This window comes from Python bivittatus, unplaced genomic scaffold (assembly GCF_059951505.1).
Source record: "Python bivittatus isolate LINGU-HERP-01145 unplaced genomic scaffold, Pbiv_v1 ctg000350_np1212, whole genome shotgun sequence".
In the NCBI taxonomy this organism is placed as follows: domain Eukaryota; kingdom Metazoa; phylum Chordata; class Lepidosauria; order Squamata; family Pythonidae; genus Python; species Python bivittatus.
Genome location: NW_028277074.1, coordinates 26,395,508 through 26,419,611, shown reverse-complemented (window position 1 = coordinate 26,419,611; position 24,104 = coordinate 26,395,508). Strand labels below are relative to the sequence as shown.

Sequence of the window (24,104 nt, the reverse complement as noted above, 5' to 3'; positions counted from 1 at the left end):
AGGAAACAGGGTCCCACGGAAGAGCTGAGCCACAAGCGCACTCGCCCTTCCTGCCCCGCCGAAGCCAAGCAGAGGAAGAACGGGTGCCGCGGAAAGATGAGCAGGCGACGGGGCATCTGCTCCGGCTCGCTCGGCGGAGTCCGCAGACGACGCGAGAAGCGAGAGGGGGTCACCGGCACCAACCAGCCAACTTCCCGAGGTTGGGGATGAGACTCACCGGGCACCTGCTCCTCGGCCTCCCCCATGACGGGCAGGAGGGGGGCGGGGGACGGCGCCGAGCTGGTAGATGGGCCCGCCAGCCGCCTCGAGTCCGGAAGTAAACAAATCTCCTGCCATTAGCAACGAAGTCCGACTCTACCATAGAGTACTTGGCAGGCCTGCGCAGAGCGTAAGTGGTGAGTACCATAGAGATTCCTCTTCCCCTCGGCCTCCGTCTTCCGAAGGAATAGCTAATGACTGAGCTGCAAGTTAAATGCATCCGGAGCGGGGCTTCCGAGGGTGATGAGTAAAGTCCTCCATAACATAAATGGAGAGAACGGAGACGCGGTTGTGTACGTTCAGTTATATACTTGGAAGTAATTATGGTTAGTGGTGTAGTTAAGTCTAGATTCTGAACAAGCGGAATCGAGCATGTTAGATCGAGGTACCCAAACTTACTCCAGGCTAGTATGGGACTAATATTGTCTCCTTCCCCTGTATAATTGCACCCTGCCTTCTTGCCTTCTTCCGTTTGTAATATTTTCTGAAAAATCCTGTTTTTGTCAAGCAGACGCCGTTCCCTCCTCCGTACTACTTCGTCACTTTTTTCAAAATCCACGCTGGAAGGTATTGTAATCCATCGGTGCAGATTTGGGCCAGATGAAGAATCAGGGAAGAAACAACATCCCAGTCAAACAACCATCAAAGCAGAAACCACACTCCAACCAAGACTGGCAGGGCAAGCTATTATATAAACAAGCATCAAACCCCACTTTGCCTCCCACTGATGATCTTCACCTCGCTTGGTAATGAAAGATCTACAGGAAAGCAACCAAGCTCAGGAAACACTAAGAACCAACAGATTTGGAGAGGCCCATTCCATTCATCTATAGAACAATCTATAGATGGATTCTACCATATATACTTATTCTGAAGGCCAGACACATTAAATGAACAGCACTGCATACTATAGTATCTTAAATAATTATAGCACAAAATTCTGTAAACACTCTTGTCTGTGAAAGTTTATGCCACAGAAAAATGAGGGACTTTGTTTTTTATTTATTTTGCCTACTCAGGAAACTCAAAACATTAAACTATTATGGGGGAGATGGGTGGCATATAAATTTAATAATAAAAATAATAAATAATAAACTCATATGCCAAATACTACTGTATTTTTTTACTTCTCAAACATCCTAGAAATGTAGCCCAACTACTTTTTGAAAAAATTGCCAGCTTTTTGTTTCAGTAACCTTTTAGAGGATAGACATATTAGTGAATATATTTTTTAAAAAGCAAAACATTACAATAAAGAATCTACTTTGTTTGGAGTTTTTTCATAATGCAGTGCTTCCATCCTGCTTGCCCTGTACTATGAAGGGTTCTATTAAAACTGGGATTAGGAATTATTTAAAACATAAAATCCTTATAAATTACCAGCTAGCTCCATAGCAAGAAGTATCTGTGATAAGAGAGACAACTCCTCAGTCTCTTCTCTGTTCCACTAACATCACCCACTGGTTATTTGTTTGATTCAGCTTCTGAATACAACTGAAGAATACAGTGATCTATAACCACTATCGCTGTAAGGTGCCCATCTTTGTACAAAATACAGTTGGCATTTATGGTTGTAGAAAATAGAAATTCTGTTTACTTAATTGCTCATGATAAAGGAATTAATTGCCATAGGTAACAGGGAAAGCTTTTTCTCAGATGAAAGATAAGCTTCCCCCCATCCCCTTCCTGTTCTGCTGAGCTAAGCTACATCCACCTCTGCTTTAAGAAATAGTGTCATACATGCTTTCTTTAACCATCTGGAGGCCTGGAAGAGAGTTTAATACAATGAAAAGTGGGTGCTGTAGATGTGATGTGTGGAGATTCAGTATCATGGATAACTATTTGGTTATATGCACCCCAACCCCCACCCCCAAATAATAGTGAGGAGAGAGATGAAGAGGTCACGAATGGGATATCTCTCTGTGTCTGTGGAACATCTGCACGCACACAAGATTATCAGTGTGATAAAGAGGGGCACCTTTGCTCCAGGAACATGAGCTGACCTTTAGCAATATGGAAAATGTCTGGAATGAGCCATATATACTGCAATAACATGTTGACCTGGTCTCCTGCTAATGATGCAACTATGAATTTTGCAACTCAGCTAACTATTGACACTATCTATGGAATTTGTGTCAAGTTACATACCATGCTTGAAGGGCTAACAAATGCTAAAGATAATGTAATCTCATGATTGTTTAGCTTTGCTCTTTCACTGAAAGCCAAAGCATTCCCTGTTTCATCTGGCTGTGGTTAGACCAAATTCCTCTACAACTAAAAATTATCATTTAATAAATATGTTTAATTTCAGATCCTTACTCAATGCAGCAAATATACACAAAATCAACACGCGTCTGGTACAATGTATTCGGTAAGTGTTTAAATATCTCATAGATGAGACTTGAGCCATATAATCTGCTTTTTAATATCTGCTATAAAATTTCTGAGATTGATAAACTATATCTTCATTTTTCAGTGGTGTCAATTTATATACCAAACCATAAAACATAAGACAAACCAATTTTATTGAAAAATAGGTATGCTGGTGATATTACTGTCTTTGTTTCTAGAGTATCTGATACTTGTACGTAGTGGAAATAATTCTGCATGTGTATTTCAGATCAGTGACATTTCCTATTATTTACAAATGGCTTTGACTCTTTTCCTATCTGATATAGCTGAGGAATTATGTAAAGAACTTTTAAAAGCGTGGGGAAGGGGGACGAATCTTAGAAAAATTAAGAGCAATTCATTCTTTTAAATGTCATGGAGTATTTCCAATTGTCTCAATATAATGTGGAAGGAAACTTGTTGGTGGCAGCAAATGTTATATTAACAAAATCTTGGAATGGTGCTAATATGACAAAAAGAATTGAATTGTATTGTTAAAAATTGTGTCACCAAGTATAGTTAGTTATTCATTAGTTTTCAATCTCTTTTGATCTCTTGTGAATATGGAAGAGGAAAATAAAGAGATACTGTTGCAGCCTTCCCCAGCTTGAGTGCTCTCTAAATATATCGACTTCACCTCCTGTAATTCTTTGACCAAGAAGGCCATCGCATAAAATTCTGAGAGTTGAAGTGCCCAAATTGGCAAAGGCTGCAATACTGTTTTGTCTTCACTAGCAACCTTGCCAGTTGCCTCATGTAAATCATAACAGGTTATTTACTTACATGGGAAAAGTAAGAAAATGTGGCTATAGACACCTATGATGCCATCTGCTATTAAAAGAGAGCTCATCTAGTAAGTATTTTATTGCTAAACACTTGTCTGCTGTGCTTTTGTTTTTTCTTAGTTTATTACTTAACTACTTTATCCTAGTCATGCATTAGAACTATTTTCACTTGGCCAGCATGGCTAGTAGGCTATTGAGGGCTGTGTCAGATTGCTGAAGGTTATGAATATTACCAGCAGCTACCAGCCTTAATTCTTTTGCAGAGTCATACCACTATAACTAAGTGTGCCCATTGTTGGTGCACACATTGCCATATGTTGTTCCTTCCAGTTGTCCAATATGACAGTGCAAAAAATGGCAGCCAGCTGCTGCCCCATTCCTCCATTCTTTCCTTTCTTCACTGGGGTTTTGCAAAACTGTCATTGCCATATATTTTATGGAGTAGTACCTGAGCCATATGTGAATTCTGTGGAAAGCAAATTTGAAATAACTATTTGCAGGTACTTATAGGAAAATAGAGAACAAAGGTCGGGGCTCTTGATGATGCATAGTTATGATAGGAACTTCTGAATATGTTTTATCTATTTATTGATATCCTCTTTATTTTGAACAGAAAGTTTCAAAAGCGATTTATTTTTAGGTCTAGTCCTAACCTAAGAATCTAATCTATGATCTGTCTTGCTTTGATTGAAAAATTCAAAATGCCTCTTCAACATTTTCTCTACTTCTTCCTTTTCTGTCCTGCCATTCTCCACTCCATCCAGTCAGAATCCAGAAGAGCCTTTCTTTATCTAGTGACCTTCACTATGTAATGTTGATCTACAATTCCCATCATTTTGTTGAGTCTTGGGGCAGGATGGGGCTGTTGTTTGTGTACTGACTGCTCCACTGCTCAGCATCAGCCCTCCCTGAGTTCCAGGATTTCATTGTGGGGCCAGTGATGAAGGTCCCTGGGCACGTGATGCTAGAAAGCTTTAGCTACCATGCCCTGTGGGAAGAGTATGTCTGGGCTCAGGAATTCATAGCCTCCATCAGACCATTCCAAGAGATCTTGGGCCCAGTACATACTGGATCTGGCCTTTTTCTCAGAGAAGTCATGATGTGATCTGATATGACATTGTCATCAGTGTTTTGCCATGGTCAAACCACTTTCTAGTTTGCATTCATGTTGTTGACACACTGAATCTCCACAGAGGTGATAGACTGGTTAAGAATATATGCTCTTGGTGCCTGTTGGATCCCCTGGGTTTTCTGAGGATGTTTGAGGAGTTCCCCAGTGATTTTGTGGGAAGTTCCTCTGTGCACCTTGCCAACCTCTGGAACTCAGAGGTGGTGAGGGTGCTACATCTAGATTATATCTGAGTGGCCTTTTGTCACCCATAGATCCCAGCAGTCTCATTGGTTTATCGAGGAGCTTCAGGAAATTAAGCAGGTAAAGAGATGCCTGGAGCACTAGCAGAAGGAAATGAAGAATGAATATGATCATGCACATTTATATACCCCTGTTTGGGAGTATAAAGAAATGAACAATCCAGAGGGAACATAAATGACTACTCAGTACTAATTATTTCTGAAAACCAAGTTCTTAACTATAAATATTGTTTTCTTCTCTCCCCCCGCCCCCTGCTTCTAATAGTTCTAAGCATGGGCAACCTGTTGAAACTTCCATTCAGTTAAAAGGCCAGGACCTCTTAACCCTGCAAAACTATACACCTGAAGAAATCAAATATTTGCTTTGGGTAGCATCAGATTTGAAAAAAAGAATCAAACACAAAAAAGAGGTAATATGAATATTTCTGCTTTCATTTTTTATGCTTTTCCCTCCCATATAGATTCTTGTGTGATACTGTAACTATAGATGTATTCATTAGTATTCAGAAATTAGTGAAGTTTTAAAAATATTTTAGCTTGCCTGTCAAAATGACATGCTTATCTTAACTGATACTTAATATGTTAAGACTAATATATTTAGGCTGAAGATCTTGGGAATAAGTACCACTTGCTGTAATTTTATTTGAAAAGTAAAACATGCGTAACATTTTGTTTCTGTCTTGCATTATGTTATGCCTTTAATAAGAGAGAGGTAATCTCTGGTCCTTCAGCTAGTTTGGAACTACAACTCCCAGCATTCTTCAAGCAGGACCTAAAAATCTTTTCCTGCTGAAACGGAATAATTTGTGTAATTTATGAAAGAGTCCCATCCTTCCTCTGGAAGCGATTCAACAGCAAAAGTTACCTGAATTACAATAAGCCAATTTGATTCAAAATGGTTATTGTACATATCAGTATATCATACCTACATCCTTTTCATTCCTGTATTTCAGTACTTACCTTTATTACAAGGAAAATCTTTAGCCATGATTTTTGAGAAAAGAAGCACAAGAACTAGATTATCTACAGAGGCAGGTAAATATAAACTAAAATATTATGGCTATACATATATTTTCTTGTGTGACCTGCATAATATTTAACTGATGAAATCACAATATATTTAGAGTCCTAAAGAAGGCCAATATTGTTTTAAAAATATGGATTGTCATTATTTATCTCACAGTTATTCATATTTATGATTTGCTATCATTACAATAAGTAAAACAGAATTTGTAACAGAAGTAATTCACTCAAACCATTCAGAGTTAAACCAATGTGACTAAAAAGTGCTCACAGTATATTCAGTTTGGGCATTCTGATGTTTTAGGGACCAAGGTTATTTAAGTGTCTAATTCTGCACATAATGTTGCTGCTGTGATACCAGTAATAAGATATACCACCGTAGTATATTGAGGTGGTTATTGGATTTTTATAGTTCTGTGCCAGTTTTCTTCGAAAACATTCTTGGACTTCAGTTATCATCACTACCAAGTAGCATGGCAGTCATAAGCACTGCAGCCCAGTTACACATGCAGAGAATCAGGTAGGGGAAGCCTGGCAATGTGTTTCAGAAGTCATGGAGAAAAAAAAATGTCTTCAATCAAAGATTTAGGACTTCTGTCCTATCCGGTATCCCTAGAGAAAGAGCAAGTTTTTAATTTTACAGAATAGAGTTAATAGTTACCAAAAATCACAAAATCTGTCTGAAGCGTTGATTTATATAGAATGCCTTCTTATTCTGTGCACTCTTATTATTGGAAATGCTTTAGGGATTTTAAGAATCATGTGGTACTCACTTGTTGAACAATATTAGTAATAATAACCTTATTTCTTATTAGTTTCACTGCTTTGTATGACATCAAAACATTAAACATATGGCAATGGCTGTGCTGCCATCTTATGGTGAGAATAAAGCAAATCTTGAAACCTTGCTAAAGAACACACATTTCAGTGTTCTGTAGTCAAAGGAACAGAAAAAGGAAACTGAATAGAGTCAGGATCATGGCATAGGATTAGAAAAGTCCACATTCTAATCAGAACTGAGCCCCTCTGTGTCTGCTATTTACACTGAGTGGACTTCCATTTACTGTGAGCTGACTTGATTATGTTGTTCCACGTTTCCATCTCCTGTGTGTATTTATTTATTTATTAATCAAATGTATATAGCTGCCCATCTCATGAGAAGTGACTCTGGGCGGCGTACAATAATCAAATAAAAATAATACATATATATATTAATAATCTGCGCTCAGTCGTTACCGACTCTGCAGTGACTGCTTGGATGAGTCCTTGCAGTTTTCAAGGCAAGGTGTTTTGGAAGTGGTTTGCCAGTGCCTCCTTCCTAGAGCAGAGCCCAGCTGGCAAGCGTAGGAGGCGGGGTTTCTGTTGCTTCGCACCATTTTCGGGCGAGCGTGGTTTCGCACTTACCGGCAACTGCTCCGGACTCCTTTTGTAAGGCTCCGCCAGCATTTTTCCTCCCACCGGAGTGAGAGTACCATTTATCTACTCACGTGAGTTTTCGAACTGTTGGGTTGACAGGAACTGGGGAGGAAACAGGAGCTCACCCTGTTAACGCGAAGGCTAGACTCAAACCGCTGAAGCATCAACCATTTCTGGCCGGCAACTTTCAGCGTCATTAAGCCGCTGCGCCACCACGGCCCTGTAATACATATATAAAAACAAGCAATTAAAAATATAAAAAGTCAATGTTAAAATAGAGATTAATTAAAACATATATATATATATATATATATATATATATATATATATATAAATAAATAAAAACCCCAGGCAGAGAGAGAATAAGTACACCCACATCAATAGTAGAGCCTTCTAGACAAATCTTCAGCTCCCTGGGACCCCCAGGCCTGGTGACATAATCAGGTTTTGAGGGACTTCTGGAACAGCAAAAGGGACAGAGCTGACCTAATATCAGGGTGGGGGGAGAATGTTCCATAAGGTGGGTGCCATAGCAGAGAAGGCCTGCTGCCTGGGACCTACCAAATGTAGGTCCCTGGCAGATGGTATCTGCAGGATGCCCTTTCTGCCGGATCTAATGGGGCAGGCTGATATACTCAGGGAGAGGCGGTCCCTCAGATAACCTAGTCCCATGCCATTTACAGTTACAGTTCCATTGAAGTCAATGGTAGCAAAGGTTCAGTAGAATACTGATTTCCAAATAAACCCTGATGTTGTAATATACAAGGACATTTCATCATATCTATAAGCTTTGTTGTGTCTAACAAGTATAAACTCAGTTTGTAGATAACACATTTTTTTAAAAATAGTTCTGGATAAACAAATCAGTCTTTAGACAACCAGACTAGTTAAACTGACTGGGGAGAGACAGTAATCCAGCAGTGAAGCATATGCTTCAAGGACCATTGTTCTATCTCCATAACCTCTCATTAAAAGGATCAAACAGCAGGTAAGGGGAAGAGCTGTAATGAGACCCTGAAGAGCTTCTGACTGTTGAAATAGGCCAGCTTTCCCCAATCTAGTGCCTTATACATATATTGGATTATGTCATAATTCTAGGCTGGCAAGGAATTATGGGAACTGATTTGTATTACATCTGGAAGACCAATGGTTAGGGAATACTGGAGCAGACAATACTGAAAGGCATTGACAGTATTACCATATTGATGTAAGGGTTATATTATTTTTTTACATACATAAATACATATTGTATTATTATATTATATTATCACATTGATATAAGACTATGTGCCTAGATCCTGTAAACTCTAAACAGGGGACTGGATCTCCACATATACCCTGAGCTCCTCTGGCAAACTCATGCTGACTGGAACTGAATCCAACAAAACATGGGGCACAAATATTTTCCATCCCTACAAGTTGCAGCTTTTTACATATTACTACTTACTTCTCAGGTTGATAAGAGAATTCTAGAGAATATATGCAAGTAAATTTGGTATGTAACATGCAAACATGTATTTTCACTGCAAAAAGTTCATTTGATTTAAGGAGGGGCTATGTGCATTCTCACATGAATTCCAAATCACACTTTCTTCTTTGAATCTGGATTAATGCATAGTCCTAGGAGATAGTCATAGTTTTATAGATTCCTTCTTTTAAAAATCAAAGATTTGTGGTGCTACTAAAATTCCTTCTGGAAATTGGATTTTTTTTCCCCAGAGATTTGCCCTAATTTTTTGGTAGAGTTTTGGAGTCAGACTATTCATATTATTACATCTTTGAACCAGAACAGACTCATTGTGTAGAAGAATTTCTGTGATGTAGAAGATGCTGGAATATCTAAGTGCATAGCAAATGCTATTGAGGTTTACTTATTTGTTTGTTTGTTTGTTTGTTTTAGGGTTTGCACTTCTTGGAGGACATCCGTGTTTCCTTACGGTACAAGATATTCACCTGGGTGTCAATGAAAGCATCTCTGACACAGCACGGTTTGTAGAATATTCTGTGACTCTTCATTTTCTTTTACATTTTTAGATAATGTAAATATTAAAACTCACTGAGTTTTATTCACAGATTAGATTTTCTCTCACCAAAGAAGATTGAAGGGAAAAAACTAATTCTGTGTGTTCAAGTTGATGCTACAACAGAATTGATTGGCTTGATTCTAAGGACATTAGAATTGTACATTTGACACTTTTTAAAGTAAGAAATGGCACCCTTCCTAAAACATGGGCAAGAGGAAGGTAAGATAGATTTTAATATACTGCCCAATATAGGTCCCAATATTGGGATAAAGACTGGGAGCAGCCAAAAAAAACCAAAAACATAAATTATCGACTTATCTGTGTGGATACTGCACTGATTTTGTTGAATTCTGTCCATTGCCAGAAAAATAAAGTCTACTTAGTTTGAAGCAGGGACAGGGATTAAAGTGTGCTATAAAATTACAACTATTACTCAGAAAAACATGGTACTGAATGGTGGAGGTAAGTTGATCAGAAAAGAAAGGAAAAGCTCTTCTAATAAAGATAAATTTTCCCACTTAATTTGATAAATTCAAAACTAAATACAGTAACAATGTATTTCAGTATAAGAAAAACCTCAACAATTAGAAGGAAATTTTTAAAAAGGCACTACAATATAATATATATCAAACCACAGTTTATGCAGACTATCTTCTGCACTTATCAGGAATACCATTGTTCTGGGAAAGATGTTCCCCACAGACCAAATCCATTAGATTCTGTAGTATAGGATTAAATGTTATTTAAATCCTTCATCTTCTTAAACTCTGTGTGTGTCTATGTGTGTGTGTGTATAGGCACATATACAATTGGATTGTAAGGATGTAAAGACTAGTTACTTTTCTTTGCGTATTTTAAATGATGTACTGTATATTTTAATGTCAGTAGCTGAGGTCATACATCACCCTAAGCAATAATGTTATTTGCTTATTTTGAATAAATATGATATATGAATCTAGCAGTTACAACCTATTTTTATGGCCAAAGTCAGCCAATTGAGGTTTATTCAGCAATGACAAAACAACAACTTAGAACTATGTGTGAACTCAGCCAGTGCCTGCTTTTCCATAACATCACATTTATACTGTATATGTGCGTGTGCATCTCATGCACATGGTCATTTAGCGCTACACATTTTTAAAGTGTGTAAAGTGGTTAACATTATTCAGGTAGAAGGAATATTGATACATTGCATAGGCTTTTATATTTTGTTCTCTATAGGGTGTTGTCATCCATGACAGATGCAATCCTGGCCAGAGTATATAAACATTGTGACCTAGTCACATTGGCAGAAGAAGCTGTTATCCCAGTGATAAATGGATTGTCTGATTCTGATCATCCTGTCCAGATTTTAGCTGATTATCTTACACTTCAGGTAATAGCTTTCTATTCTTTGATTAACAATATAGCTTTTAACAATTTGTGCTCTTCTAAAAAGTTCAGCCTACTTGAGTAGTAAGAATATATAGACAATTGTCTATTTTAGAGAGTTCAGATTTGAACTGGAGTTAAGAAATTCCTGTTTCAAATCTTACTTCAGATGCAATGTTCCACCAAGCTGCTGTTACTACCTTCCTCTCGCTCTCATATGTTGTATATGGGTAATAATATTGATATATTTTATAAAATTGTCATAAGAAATGTAGAGATCATATACAGAGAAGTGCACTATATACAATAGATGCTATATATTTTTAATTATTTTCTTCAGGAGCTTAACTGGTCTTTTCTTCCAGGCACTGATCCCAGTCAGAGTAAATTTTAGTAGTGTATCTATGTGCAGATGCACTAGACATAAATTTGGTTCCTGGCTAAAATAGCAAGACAAAGTAAAACAAGTTTACACTCTGTAAGAAAACTTCAAGTCCGAAAAGGTTCATTTTCTGATAAAGAAGTCAGCTCTGTAAGGTAAGCAAATAGGTAGCACCCTGGAGAGCTCCAAGTATAGTTTAGGCTAAAGTTCAACATCAAGAAAGCCCTGCCCAAACTTGAAGGAGGGCTACAACTTAATTTGATGATTAGCAGTGGCTCCAGTTGTCAAGTTCTTTGACACAGGAACCAAGGAAGCAAGAAGGACACAGATTTCAGTAAGGTATCTTTAATGCTAACCTGGGATAATAGAGAATCTTGAAAACAATAATTGAAATTACCAGCTTCAGTTGTAGTAGGTTAATTAAGATGGGATCTCCTCAAAGTGTTTTTCCCCAGATCTCAAAGCACTCGGACTGAGTTGCCTTTCCTGAGATAAATTGCCTTGCTCCCAGTTTTCCCACAATTTCTCACATTAGCAAGCAGAACCTCTTTAGTTAAAAAGACCTAGCCTGGAATCTCTCAGCTGGATGCACTGAGACTTCCTAGACCAGAGAGATGCTGGTAACATTGACTACTCTGGTGCCAGATCATCAAGGACAGTCTAAACATTTGTGATTGTTGCTATTTCCTACATGTCCGAATCTTTGAAGTCATATTCCCAAAATAGGGAGTGAAACCAAAGGCTTATGAGAGTTGGGGTGTTGGCTTCTGGCAGCACTTTTGCCTCACTTCCCATTCCTGTCAACTGAAATCCTCTATCCCTCTTTATCTCATGTCAATGGGATCATATGTATACAAGAAACATTTTACTGGATACAGATATTTTTCAAAGCTGCTGGAATTAATTCAAATTCCAAAGGCTTCACATAATAACAAATAAGAAGCCCAAAGGTGATTTAACCTTCATATATGAAAGCTTGTACCCATTCAGCTTATTTTCTTTCAGTACCACTATATTTTGTATGAAATAATGTTTATATACACTCCCTTGCATAATTGTTTTATACAAAAATATATAATGTGTGAATGAAAAATAGGCAGCCTTCTTTTAATGATCTAGCAACTGCTTGCTGCTTAAAGTGCAGTCATTTCTTTGCCTGGATGAATCACACAAATCAACTTTAACTGGGTGTCTTTCAGTACACATGAAAGAAATACCAGAATGTCCCTTCAGAATATCTAAAATGCTATGAGAGCTCTGCACTATGCACAGAAGGCCTTCCTGTATACCCATGTATTGTGATTGTTTTTTTCTACAATAAATATAGATGAAGAGCTAATTGAACAACTATATAGTAATAGACTAGCAAATACTCTAATTGAAAATGAGAAGCAGTCAGCCTGCTTAAGCTGCTTTGAAAGGTATAACACCATGTAATTTCATAACAGTGTAGAATTTATTAAGCCCTTTTCATATTTTCTATTTGTCTGGAATTTTCTCTTTTATCCCTTTGTCACTTTTAGAATATATTTTATGGTCAAGAATTGATATGTTTTCAGTTATTACATGACTTACTATTTTTTTATAGTAACTCACTGCCTACTTGCTGTACTAATACATCCCCATATAAGTTACTCCTTGGAATACCTGCAATATCATCCATATTTCTTTCTCTTTTTTTCCCTTAGTTTCTGTGGCGTAGAAGGACAGATGCAACGGATGGGAGCTAATACTTGGCTTCCATCATCTGATATAATTTTGTCTATTCTGTGCTGAGGGATTAGAGATATTTAATAGAGAATAAATTTTTATTGGATAGCAATGGCTATTGGAATTATCCAAGACTATTATGCTGAAAGCATTTCAATCTACAAAAAAAAAAAAAAAGCTATTGCAAGGTTAAATATGAATTTCTATCTATTGTTATAATAATAATGTATTACCTTAGCCTTGGCTAAAATGGTAATACATTAACAATAAAGTTAGTTGTAATAATAATTGTATTAACAAAATACAATACCCTGAAATGTATGAAATAAGGAACCCAGAGCAAGTGAAATTTAGATTGACACTTAATGGACCAGAACCAATTCTTATTGCCAAATTATTAGCTGTAATTTATTCTTAAAATATTATTTAAATTTAACAAGTATGTAGCACCATTGCTGGCCAAATTAACTATTATCTTTTTTCTTTCTGCTCCTTATCTAAAAAGATCACAATTTCTATATTCTTGTGTGTGTGTGTGTGTGTGGTTTATTTATTTATTTTTGAGGATAGGAACACTATAGGTCTTTGAATGGATTGACCCTCAGTTGGATAGGTGATGGAAACAATGTTCTGAACTCTATTCTGTTGACTGCTGCTAAATTTGGGATGAATCTTCATGTTGCTACTCCAAAGGTAAGGAAATCTTATCATAAAGAGAAGAAGTCAGTCTGTGATGCTTAAGTGTTTAAAAGATTTTAAACATAGTATGAGATGTTCAGAAGAGGTAACTCAATTATCTCTTTGCCTACTGTGTCTACTCATGGACTTTAACTGCAAGGAACTCGAGTGGACTCAAAATAACTTAAAAGAGGGCACATTATATCTCTTGCTCACATTTTGCAAATGTAGCTTGCAAATATTTGCTACCATTCACTTTATTCCCTTTGAACGGCCTTCAGCCAACCTGGGACTTTCCAAATATGGTAGACTATAACTCAGGATTATCAACCAGAGGACACTGCATTGGGAAAAGCTGCCCTAGAGAGTGGAGTAGAGTGGAAGAACTCTTATTAAGCTTCAGTATTACAGACAGAAAAGGGTTTTTGTTTCTGCTTTTGTTTCCTCCTGCTCCTCCTCCTCCTCCTCCTCCTCCTCCTCCTCCTCCTCCTTTTTTGCCACTGTGGGTATTTTGCAGCTGGGCCAGTAATAAATCAGCTCATTTACTTCACACAGGCAATACCGTAAAACTACAAGTAGTCCTTGAGTTATGATGGTAATTGGGACTGGGATTGCTGTTGCTAAGCAATTAGGTTGTAAAGCATGACATCACATGACCACATCGCTTAGCAAAGGCAGGCAGTCCCAATTCTCGTTGTAACCCAAGATGGTGGGTTATTAAGCGGGAAGTGGTGGGAGTCCCAGGTAAGAAGCACTGGGGTGCCACGGGGGTGAGGGAGGCCCTGGGAGGCCTGGCGCAGGCTGCATGTGAGTTGGGGGAGGGGGGTGCTGCAGTGTGGAACAAGTGGCACAAGCACAGAGAGACCGAGACAGGAGGGCATGGGGTTCATGCGATTGCAGGGAAGCCCAGGAAGGAGGATGCTGGTGGGTGTGTGCATGTGTGCAAGCACAGGTAGGCCCAGGGAAGGAGAATGCAGCATGGTGTATAGGAAAGCGGGGGGGGGGGACTTACCAGAGTGACTTGCAACCTTCCCTGCAAGCTTCCTCATTGACTTTGCTTGTGGGAAGCCACAGGGAAGGTCGCAAATGGCAATTACATGACCGTGGGACACTGCTGCAACCGTTGTAAGTGCAAGCTGATTGCCAAGCATCTGAATCAGGATCATGTGACCACGGGGATGCTGCAGTGGCTGGAATTTTGAGGACTGGTTGTAAGTACCACTCGTTCAGTGCCGTCGCAACTTCTAACAGTCACTGGACGAGTGGTCAGTAAGCGAGGACTACCTGTATAGAGATCTAGAAATGATTCTATATAGCAAGGACTTTAACCATTTGGTGAAAAAGGAATCATTCTATCTAGTCACCTTCCAGATCAAATCATAATGAAAACAGCCACATCTTTATCATTGTACTTGAAAAGAAAGCATATTGACATTATATAACAGTAATAATCTATCAAGTGAACATGACAGTCCTTGAAGGAGGATGGGAAGAATTATGTTTTTAAGGCATGCCACTTATTGTGTAGGTAGAAAACCCAAGTTAAATGTGTTGAGTACCCACCAGTCATCCAGGTAACTGTAATAAAAAGGTGCAAATTAGAGAAATATTATTTTATTTTCTGGTGGAGACTCATTAAGGAGCAGACTTTAATTCAGCGAAAGTTAAATTGTGACATAACACACATTTCAGCATAGAGATCCTTTTACCCTGCTAAGTAGGGAAGCCATTATAAGGCTGGGCATTTTATAATTACTCCATATTCAGAAAGTTGGCAGTAGTTTTATCAATATTAGAATACATTGTAATATTTTTTCTTCTCATTTGATAGGGTTTTGAGCCAGATCCCACAGTAATCAAAATAGCTGAAGAATATTCTATAAAGGTATGAGCGTGAAATTTTAAAATTGATTTCTAGTCTACAGTATGTTAACTTAGCATTCCTCTTCTCCTTTATTTGCATCAGTACTGCACCAAATTGCTTCTCACAACTAACCCATTGGAAGCTGCAAAGGGGGCCAATGTTTTAATTACAGACACATGGATAAGTATGGGGCAAGAAGAAGAGAAACAAAAGAGACTGAAGGCTTTCCAAGGTTATCAAATAACAATGGAGGTAAAATGCATTTTTCTTTCATTCTGTGGTTTAGTGACTTTTAAAAATTAGCTTCAAAAATATCACTAAGGATTTGTTAATTTATTTGGGAAGAATTAAAGGAGAGATGTATTTTGATTAAAACTTTCAGTTACTCTAAAGAAACTGCAATGCAGCAAGAATAACCAACTCCTATTAAGGGGAGGATGGGACTAAAAATTAATGTAATCCAGTTTGAAGATGTCCCTTGGGAAGTTTTGCTGTCCAGTTTGAATCTAATCTTACATGTGGCAGTATGCAATAATTAATATTAGGCCATGTGTTGTGGGTAGTAAATGATCTACTTATTGCACCTACAATGTTCAGTTTCATATGAGTTAGAACTTGCACAGATTAGTTTCTAAGGTAGAACTTTTTTAAAAAAGTAATGCCTTTACATTTTTTTTATATACCTGATATCCTGTAATATGGATATGGCAAAAAGTAAGAGAAATCTGTTCTTCACAATATGGGGTAATTTTCCATCTCCTATAATAGAGTGCAATAAATCATGGATTATTAAATACATGGAACGCATGTGGATAAAGGAACGGATTTCACTGTAAAAAGAAAAAAAAAACATATATTGGTGCTAAATGCATTGAGACTGTAATATAAAGTATTGGCAATTTTCCAGCCTGCAAACTAAATTAGTATTTTATGAAGTATTAGCTAAATGTATATTTCATATATAAAACTAAAGCTACTTCTGTTTTATTTCTTTCTATCTTAACTCTCATATTGAGTTTAATGAGAGTTTTCAATCAGTTCAAACATGCTCTGCTTACTGGACATTTTCTGTAGATTTTGGATTGCTTGTACTGAGCTGAGTGATATTTTCTTATTAAAAGATGTGCAGTGAATATTTCTTTTTCCTTCTCTAAATTTTGCTGCTTGAGTATCTGTAAAATCAGCGTGAACCATGCTAATACACTTATTACAAATATAAAAACAGATAATATGTTTCTGTATGTTAAAATAGGATCTGGGACCTCCCTCTTTAGTCTTGGATTGAGTTGCACTTACCTTTTTAAGACTGATAGGCAATCTGGTGGTGGTCTCGGATTCATAGCTCATGTTGAAAGAGCAGTGGCAGCTTTGGCCAAGAGTGCCTTTGCGCATCTAGTGCACTATTTGCACCCATTCCTACATAGAGAAGCCCTTGAGATGGTCACTTATGCCCTAATCACTTCATGGTTGGTCTACTGCAATGTGCTGTACATGGGCTGCCCTTGGAGACCAATCAGAATCTACATCTCGCCCAGAATGCAACAGTGTGGGTAGTGATGGGCATGCCTTAGTATCCCCATGTGACACTATTCCATGAGCTGCACTGGTTGCCTGTAAGCTTCCAAGTGCGGGTTATCACCTAGAAAGCATTTCATGGCACAGGGCCTGGCTATTTGAGGGACCACATGTCTTCTGTGGTTTCTGACCATCCAGTCTGGAACATATGACATAATACTCTGTGTTTTAATACAGATGAACCATGTTTTATTGCTGCTTTTTGATAGCTACCATGTTGCCACAGTGATATGCCAGATGGGCATGTATCTCTCTCTTTTTTCATTAATCTTTTATGTTATACTGTGTAGTGTGTGTGTGCGCACATGTATACTGTATCCACATGCACACATGTATCTGTATGTATGTGTACACACACACACACACACACACTCCTATGTGTTTTTGTTCTGGCTTTGTAAAAGTTGATTGCATAGTAGAAGAGGATATTTGCTCTTTGTGCTTGGTCTGCAAAGTTTACCGTAAGACACCACTGCTTCACATGCAATTCAGTAGCACAGGATAAGGAACTTACTACTATTCTCCAAACATTCCAATGCATTATTCAGCACAAAAAATGTACCAAAACATTTAAAATTCATACCTTAGGTTATAATACATTTGGTGATATATATATATACAGTATTCATAATACTTTATGTTGGACTAAATAACTTGACATCCCAGGATAATAACTGAAGGACAAAACTACCAGAAGTAAAATATTTATATTAGTTTTAAAGCTTACAGTATAGAGGTGTACAGCACTTCAGATCTGTACAGGCGAAAGAGTATGTACTTCATAGTGCATAAGGGCAAGAACGTAACACCTGTTTGGAATTCCTTAAACCAAACATGCCTTTTTGTAGGTTTGTGCTATAGCAGGAAGAGCAACTGTGCAATCCTGGGAAAAGATGCAGCTGTTTTAAAAAGTTGAAAACAGGTGCTAAATTTATGCTCAATCACCCAGAAACAAGTTTTTGCCTTTAAATTTGAAGCACTGCTCAGCCTTATTTTCATTATCATGATCTAGCTGTTATTGTCAATAATTGTCCAGTTTTAATAAATATGGTAAGTTGTACATCTTTCCAACTGTGAACTTATAAGTTTTGCCTTCATGCTGCAGCATTACCTACCTATGAGATTCAAATATATGTATTTCTTCTAAATTTTTAGACTGGGCAAGAGGCTGCTCCTGATTGGACTTTTTTACACTGCTTACCCAGAAAGCCAGAAGAAGTTAATGACGAAGTATTTTATTCTCCAAAGTCACTGGTTTTTCAAGAGGCTGAAAACAGGAAATGGACTATTATGGTATGGGCATTGTAGTCAGCTGTCAGCAGTTCTCTTCTGTATATGATGGAGCTTTATTCTGTTTTTCTTTCTGATAGTCAGAATCACACCAACTTCCCAATAGATATTAAATTTGAAGCCTGCACTGATAGCAATTATTTCAGCCTTGACTAAATCGTCTTTAGGTTTTTATGCTTATAAGCAAAATGGCATAAATGGGTTTTCCCGTTCCCAGATTGACTAAGTATATGGGGACTGAGTATTAAAAACAGGAACAGGCAAGGAAGTTTTGATGGAAATAGTCTCACTATTATGTATTCATTAGACACACTTCTTGTTCAATGTACTATTGGCTGAGTTTGAAAAAGCTGTCCTCCACAGTTTCATGGTTCTTAACATGGAGACAGAAACTGTGGTTAGTCAGAATTTCTGTCTGAATGAAAAAGCCTTATGTAGAAGGCAGCGCCCTTCAGGCTAAGTCAGGAGCATCAATAACATGAGCTGACAGAGAAAAAAATCTCTAAAAAATCTCCCAATGCATCTCTATAGGAGATAGAGTTGGGCAGAGACTTGGAATGTCACAATTCCTCTATTCTAAGGCCCCTCCCTCCTCCCTTTCAGTCATGTGACCCAAAGTGGATTTATTATTAAGGGATTAGAAAGAATTTCAAAAGCCACACTTTGCAGTTTTCCCTGCTCTCTCCTGCCAATTATGTTTTTTAAGATAGATAAATCCATCACCACAAAAACTGGTGATGGTCAATAACTATAGGCCATTCTAAAAGGTTAGACAAATTCATTGATTATAAGGCTATCATTGGGTACTAGTGATCATGATTGTATGCTAACTGCAAGATCACAAGCAGCAAAGCTTGGAACTCCATTTGCCAGCTAGCAGTAAACAGAAGAAGTTTTTGGTTCCTGTGTATCATCTGTAACATTCCCATGGATATCTAGTTAGTCTTTGGGGAAAATTGGATCCTGGACTAGATACATCTTTAGTCTCATTCAGCAATGTTCTTATGCATTGACATACTAATATTGAGATAAAAGCACTCTGCATATATATTCTACTTCACTATCATTCTACATATACCTCCAATGTTGCCTGCAAACATTGGGTTGGATTTTGGTGCCACTGAAAACAATGGGATGAATTAGTCATGACCAATTGATTTTATCAGTTATTAATCTAACAAACTAAACCTGCATTATGTATGTGATATTTTTCCCAGTGTAATTGTATTAATTCTCTCCTCTAGGCTGTGATGGTTTCCCTGCTGACAGATTATTCACCACAGCTGCAAATGCCTACATTTTGATTTTGAGGTTGCTGCCAAAGAAAATATTCTTTACCAGCAAAATAATTTGCTGTATAAAGGCACTTTTTCTTTCAAAACCAAGATCAAACCAGTGGTCATTATTTAACAAAATTGCAAAAGTTCCTGTCATATTTTCATACTGCATCTGTCCTATCATTTAAACATTGCAGCTGCATTTCTTTTTCTGTTGTCTTCCTGTTCTGCAGTCTGCATTTTGATTAGATTCCCATATAGTTAGTATTTTAGCAAATGGATAATTTCAAAATCCAGACAATGGCTTGACATTGCAGAGGTAGAAGTGACCTCATAAACATGTCCTGGAGCCATTACTGTAAAAATCACTGCAGTTTTCTCAAAAGCTGTATTTCCCTGCTGATCTTGGACAGTATGACCAGCTATGTCCCTGTGCATTTGGGGTGGGGTGGGGGGGAGAGAAAGAGAACAAATTGCATATATTTCAGATCCAATTGGAACAAATCTAAGGTCTTTCTTTTCAAATACTATACCTTGAATTGATCCATTATATCTACTTTTATGCTGGAGTTCCCTGAAAAGAACAGTATTTTGGTCTAATTAATAAACTGTCATACCAGGTAAGCTTGCCAAATTTTCTCTTTGAAATTATAATGTTCTTGCCTATACTTCTCAAGCTATTGTATGGAATATATAATTATCCTTCAGATTTTGCTCTTCTCCAAACATTCCAATACACTATTCAGCACAAAAAATGTACCAAAACATTTAAAATTAGTACTTTAGGTACAATACATTTGATGATATATGCATACAGTATTCATAACACTTTATGTTGACTGAATAACTTGACATCCCAGGATAGAGTGGTCCATAAGCTGCTTTTATGCAGCTCCTGGAGCTCCCTCTAATGACATGACATGAGTTACTGTCATTTTGAGGAAAGAAACAAATTGCAATTGTAACACAAGCTTTCAAATGCATTCAACATCTTTTAAACCCCCCCCCTTCCCATAGCCATACATTATAAGCCATGATGGCATCCAAATGACATGTGTCATGTTGTCATCATGTGTCATGATTATGTAATTTGCAGGAGTTGTATTATGATGTTTGATGCAAGTAGATAAGTCACATTGTTTTCATGATGTTACAATGTGTTGTCATTTGTCTTTCCTTATTTCTCCATGAATGCCTATGCCTCTTCTTCCAAATCTAAGTAAAAACAAAATCCTGGGTCCACCCACATAGTGGTGCATTCCCACCTACTTTGCATCATTCCCTCCTCCCACCACTACAGCCCCAGCTACCAAAAAATTGCCCATCCATTCCTCTATATATTAACTATGTATATTTTACAAATTACAAATTTGGAAGTGGAGCCTACAACCAATAAACAGGAAAACTAAAATCTAACTTGAGCACAGCTGCAGAGCAGTTCCATTTCTGTACCTACTGGGCTCCATATAAAATTCTTTAAATAGTTTTTGGATGCTTTAAAGACTACAATGTATTATAAGCCATTTAAAATGTTAAGCTGCCACAAGAGCCTACATTAGTATATTTGGTAGGACAATTTTAAACAAATAAACAGAATACTTAATTTGTTTAAATAGCTAAGGGACATTATCTCTCTCTCCTTATGCATTTATTCAGTCAACTCTTTCCCAAATGCTTTCCCAAATGCTTATAGCCACTATCACAAGACCAACATTTCCAAGAGAATGCAAAGATTGTTATAATGGACATGCTGACTTTTTCATGGCACATTATTTCACTTAATAGTATATCCTGTGAGTCAGATTCTCTTGACAGATTTAATTTCCTTGCAGTTTGCACAACATGTATGCAAAGTTTAACTTGTGTTTTGCCATATGTTGAAAAACGCATCAAGGAAGATTAATTTGCTCTTTTGAAGACAATAGAGCTACTGCATCTAGTATAAATATGCTTTGATTAGAAAAACTGGTTCAAGGCTCAGTTCGCTATTTAGGGAATAGCCCTCTTTGACTTGAATCGGGGATTGCCCATTTCATCTGAAGGCCCATTCCAAAGCAAGATGATACCTTCGCTGACAAGTATGTTAAAAATACAAACATCTGTTGGGGTTTTCCCCAAAAGAATGGAATGAACTTTGCAGGAACATTATGATGGAAAGAAAATTTTAAGAAATAAGTGCACAGTTTTCCCTTTTTGTTTGTTTCTTGTTTTGGGAAATTACATAAGAAGGCATAATTGTCCTGCAGTGAAAATAAATCCTATCAAATTTCAGACAGATTAAAAAGGCTGTGCAGAAGGAATTTTTAAAATTGGGGAAATGTTAATTCAGCTGGGCCCCATTCAATAAGGTGTGAAGAGTAGCAGCAAGTTTGGGAAAGTAACAGATGGAGGGGGAGAAACAGGTATCTTCACCGAGTGGTTTGATGCACAATATGGAATGTTATAATGCCTACTCCCCACAGCTTCTGAGAGGATTCCTATGATTACAAGAATCAAAGGAGGTCAAGTGACCTCTCAGTCATGACTTCTTTCCTTTTGTCCTCTTTCCCTCAGCATCCTGGTGTTTATAGAGAAATGTAAACAGTACAGCCCTTTTTGCAAGGCATTGGGTCTTCTATCTGCAGTACTTACTATGAAGTGCTGTAACACTCATGAAGCATTCCAGTTTGGTTTTGTTGTGTTGTGTGGATTCTGCTTTGCCTCACTCAAATCCTGTGCCCCTGGAAAATGCCATATTTTGTTTTATTAGGATTTTAGTGCCTTTTTAAAAAGTCTGTCTTCGCCTCTCCAGGTTGCTAATTGGAACTTGATAGTGTAGGACCATACCTTATACTCACATAAATTAGCAAATTATATTTCAAGTATGAGATTGATCTTGGGCTAGATGGATATGCCAGGTAATGTTGCTCCTTAAGTGTGTATGGATCCTTTGCAGTGTAGATTGGCTTTTCTCCAAAGTCTAATTCTGTGACCTCTCATGGAAGGTTATTTCACCTGAGTCAGCTGCAGATTCACCAAAACTGAGTATTTGCTACCCTTCCAGGGGATTATTATGGATGCACAGAATTATATAGTTTGAAAGTTAAAGGATTAAAAAATAAATAAAGTTAATATTGGATATTGGCTTGCAGATCTTACAGAATGGCAAGGGCATATGAGCCATGAATTATTATTAGTTGAAAAAAAGGGCTCCCACAACAGTCTATTCAAGGATGTGGCCTTTCTGTTGTTGAATTCAACTCCTATCTTTCTTGAGAATTAGCTGTGCTAACTGCACTAATTAGAGTGGAGATCCAATGTCTTTGACAGAGTCATAGGTTGTCCTATCTTTGATTCATACTATAAAGAAGAGCTTATGGTTGAGGAAATGTATGAACTTTTTCTTTTCTTTCTGAAGCCTACTCACCCATATGCAGGAAATTTCAAAGGGCAACAGCAAATGACACAATTTTCTTCTCTTTCTGAAAAGAACATCCCTATAGACTCCATAGCAGAAATGGGCAATATGATTCCACCCCACTTGCCAGCCCCTTTTTGTGGTATTTGAAGAAACCTGTGACTATGATCACTGAAAACTGACAGCACAGTTATCTGCTACTTTTTTTTTTCTTTTGAAGGGGAACCATGAAAAATTATTGTCAGCTTTAAAACAGTCATAGCATAGATTAAAACAAAGGAATGCACCAAACTCTGTTAAGGGCAAAAAGCAAGGGGAAAAAGTCCTGCCTATGTGAGTCCTCACTCATTTTGTATCCCTCAACCAAATGTTAAGGGCAGCCTTTGACTACCAAAAGGATGACCTTCCCTCCTATATAGTAATAAAGCACTGAGCTGGTAGTATCCCATAATGTGTAACAAGGAAAAGTTTTAGAGATTATTTCTATTATTATGTTATTTTTAATGTAACTTTTTTGCAGATGGCACATTTGTTTTTGCTCTGATACCAATTATGGGCACCCATATGGTTTGTTTGTTTTTTTAAGTAAAACTCTATTCTAAAGGTGTCAATACATTGCATGTACCTCCTAATAGGTGGGATACAGGTAACAATGTGTTGGCATGCAGTCTGTATCTTAGAAATCTTAGCTTACATAGAATACCATGAGCATGCTGTCATAAAAGAGGGTGTTGACTGTGCTTATACTGGCCCAATTGCCAAAATTGCTAAGTATTGTTCCCTACAATTAGCAGGAAGTGGCATGGATATGATTAAGGCTGGTAAACTAGTCTACTCTTTTTTTATTTTACTAAAACATATTTTGTGAAAGTCTTGGTATACTAATGCTATGATGGGCAGGCACCATTAAAGACCAATATTCATGGGCCCTTTTGTTCATGACCATTTTTAATTAATGTGTTTATTTTATTATATTTATTATGGCCACCTACTCCACTCGACTATATGACCATGCCGTATGGAAGACTGAGCTAGAATGCAAAAGGATTATAGTAAAGAGCATACATCTATTAATCAAATGAAAAACATAGAAGTAAGAATTAATAGGTTGCTGGTGTTCAGTGGATCGTGATAATGAAAGAAGTGGGGAAAAATTGTGCAATGCTCAGAATATGATGGAGGGAGCTATTCTGTCAGATGACATGAGTGAATGGTGGAACTGAAATGAGAAAATACAGAAAAAGTGAAAGACTCTTTTTAAGAGAGTCAAAAATAAATGAAAATAGTGCTTG

The 24,104-nt window shown here is 37.4% G+C and overlaps 2 protein-coding genes across 6 annotated transcripts in view; one reads left to right on the top strand and one right to left on the bottom strand.

Moving 5' to 3' along the window:
* The window catches only part of RPGR (retinitis pigmentosa GTPase regulator), a 33,117-nt gene extending 32,750 nt beyond the window's left edge, over positions 1–367 (bottom strand). The window contains exon 1 of the mRNA XM_088144782.1: positions 218–367. Within this exon, the coding sequence (XP_088000908.1) occupies positions 218–245 (28 nt within the window). The 5' untranslated portion in view covers positions 246–367. The remainder of the gene's footprint in view (positions 1–217) is intronic.
* Positions 368–427: 60 nt separating this feature from the next.
* On the top strand, positions 428–23,729 carry OTC (ornithine transcarbamylase). 5 transcript variants are annotated; one of them, XM_088144779.1, is made up of 12 exons: positions 428–551; positions 770–937; positions 2,570–2,629; positions 5,071–5,215; positions 5,759–5,840; positions 9,145–9,232; positions 10,490–10,643; positions 13,302–13,424; positions 15,241–15,294; positions 15,376–15,525; positions 18,004–18,141; positions 19,383–23,729. In XM_088144779.1, the coding sequence occupies exons 1-12, from the start codon at positions 502–504 to the stop codon at positions 19,440–19,442; spliced, it is 1,272 nt and encodes a 423-aa protein (XP_088000905.1). In that variant the 5' UTR covers positions 428–501; the 3' UTR covers positions 19,443–23,729. The 5 variants fall into 5 exon arrangements, with proteins under 5 accessions (XP_088000905.1, XP_088000904.1, XP_007433306.2 ...); XM_088144778.1 differs by having other exon boundaries at positions 451–551; positions 767–937; XM_088144780.1 differs by having other exon boundaries at positions 462–662.
* The last annotated feature ends 375 nt before the right edge of the window (positions 23,730–24,104 follow it).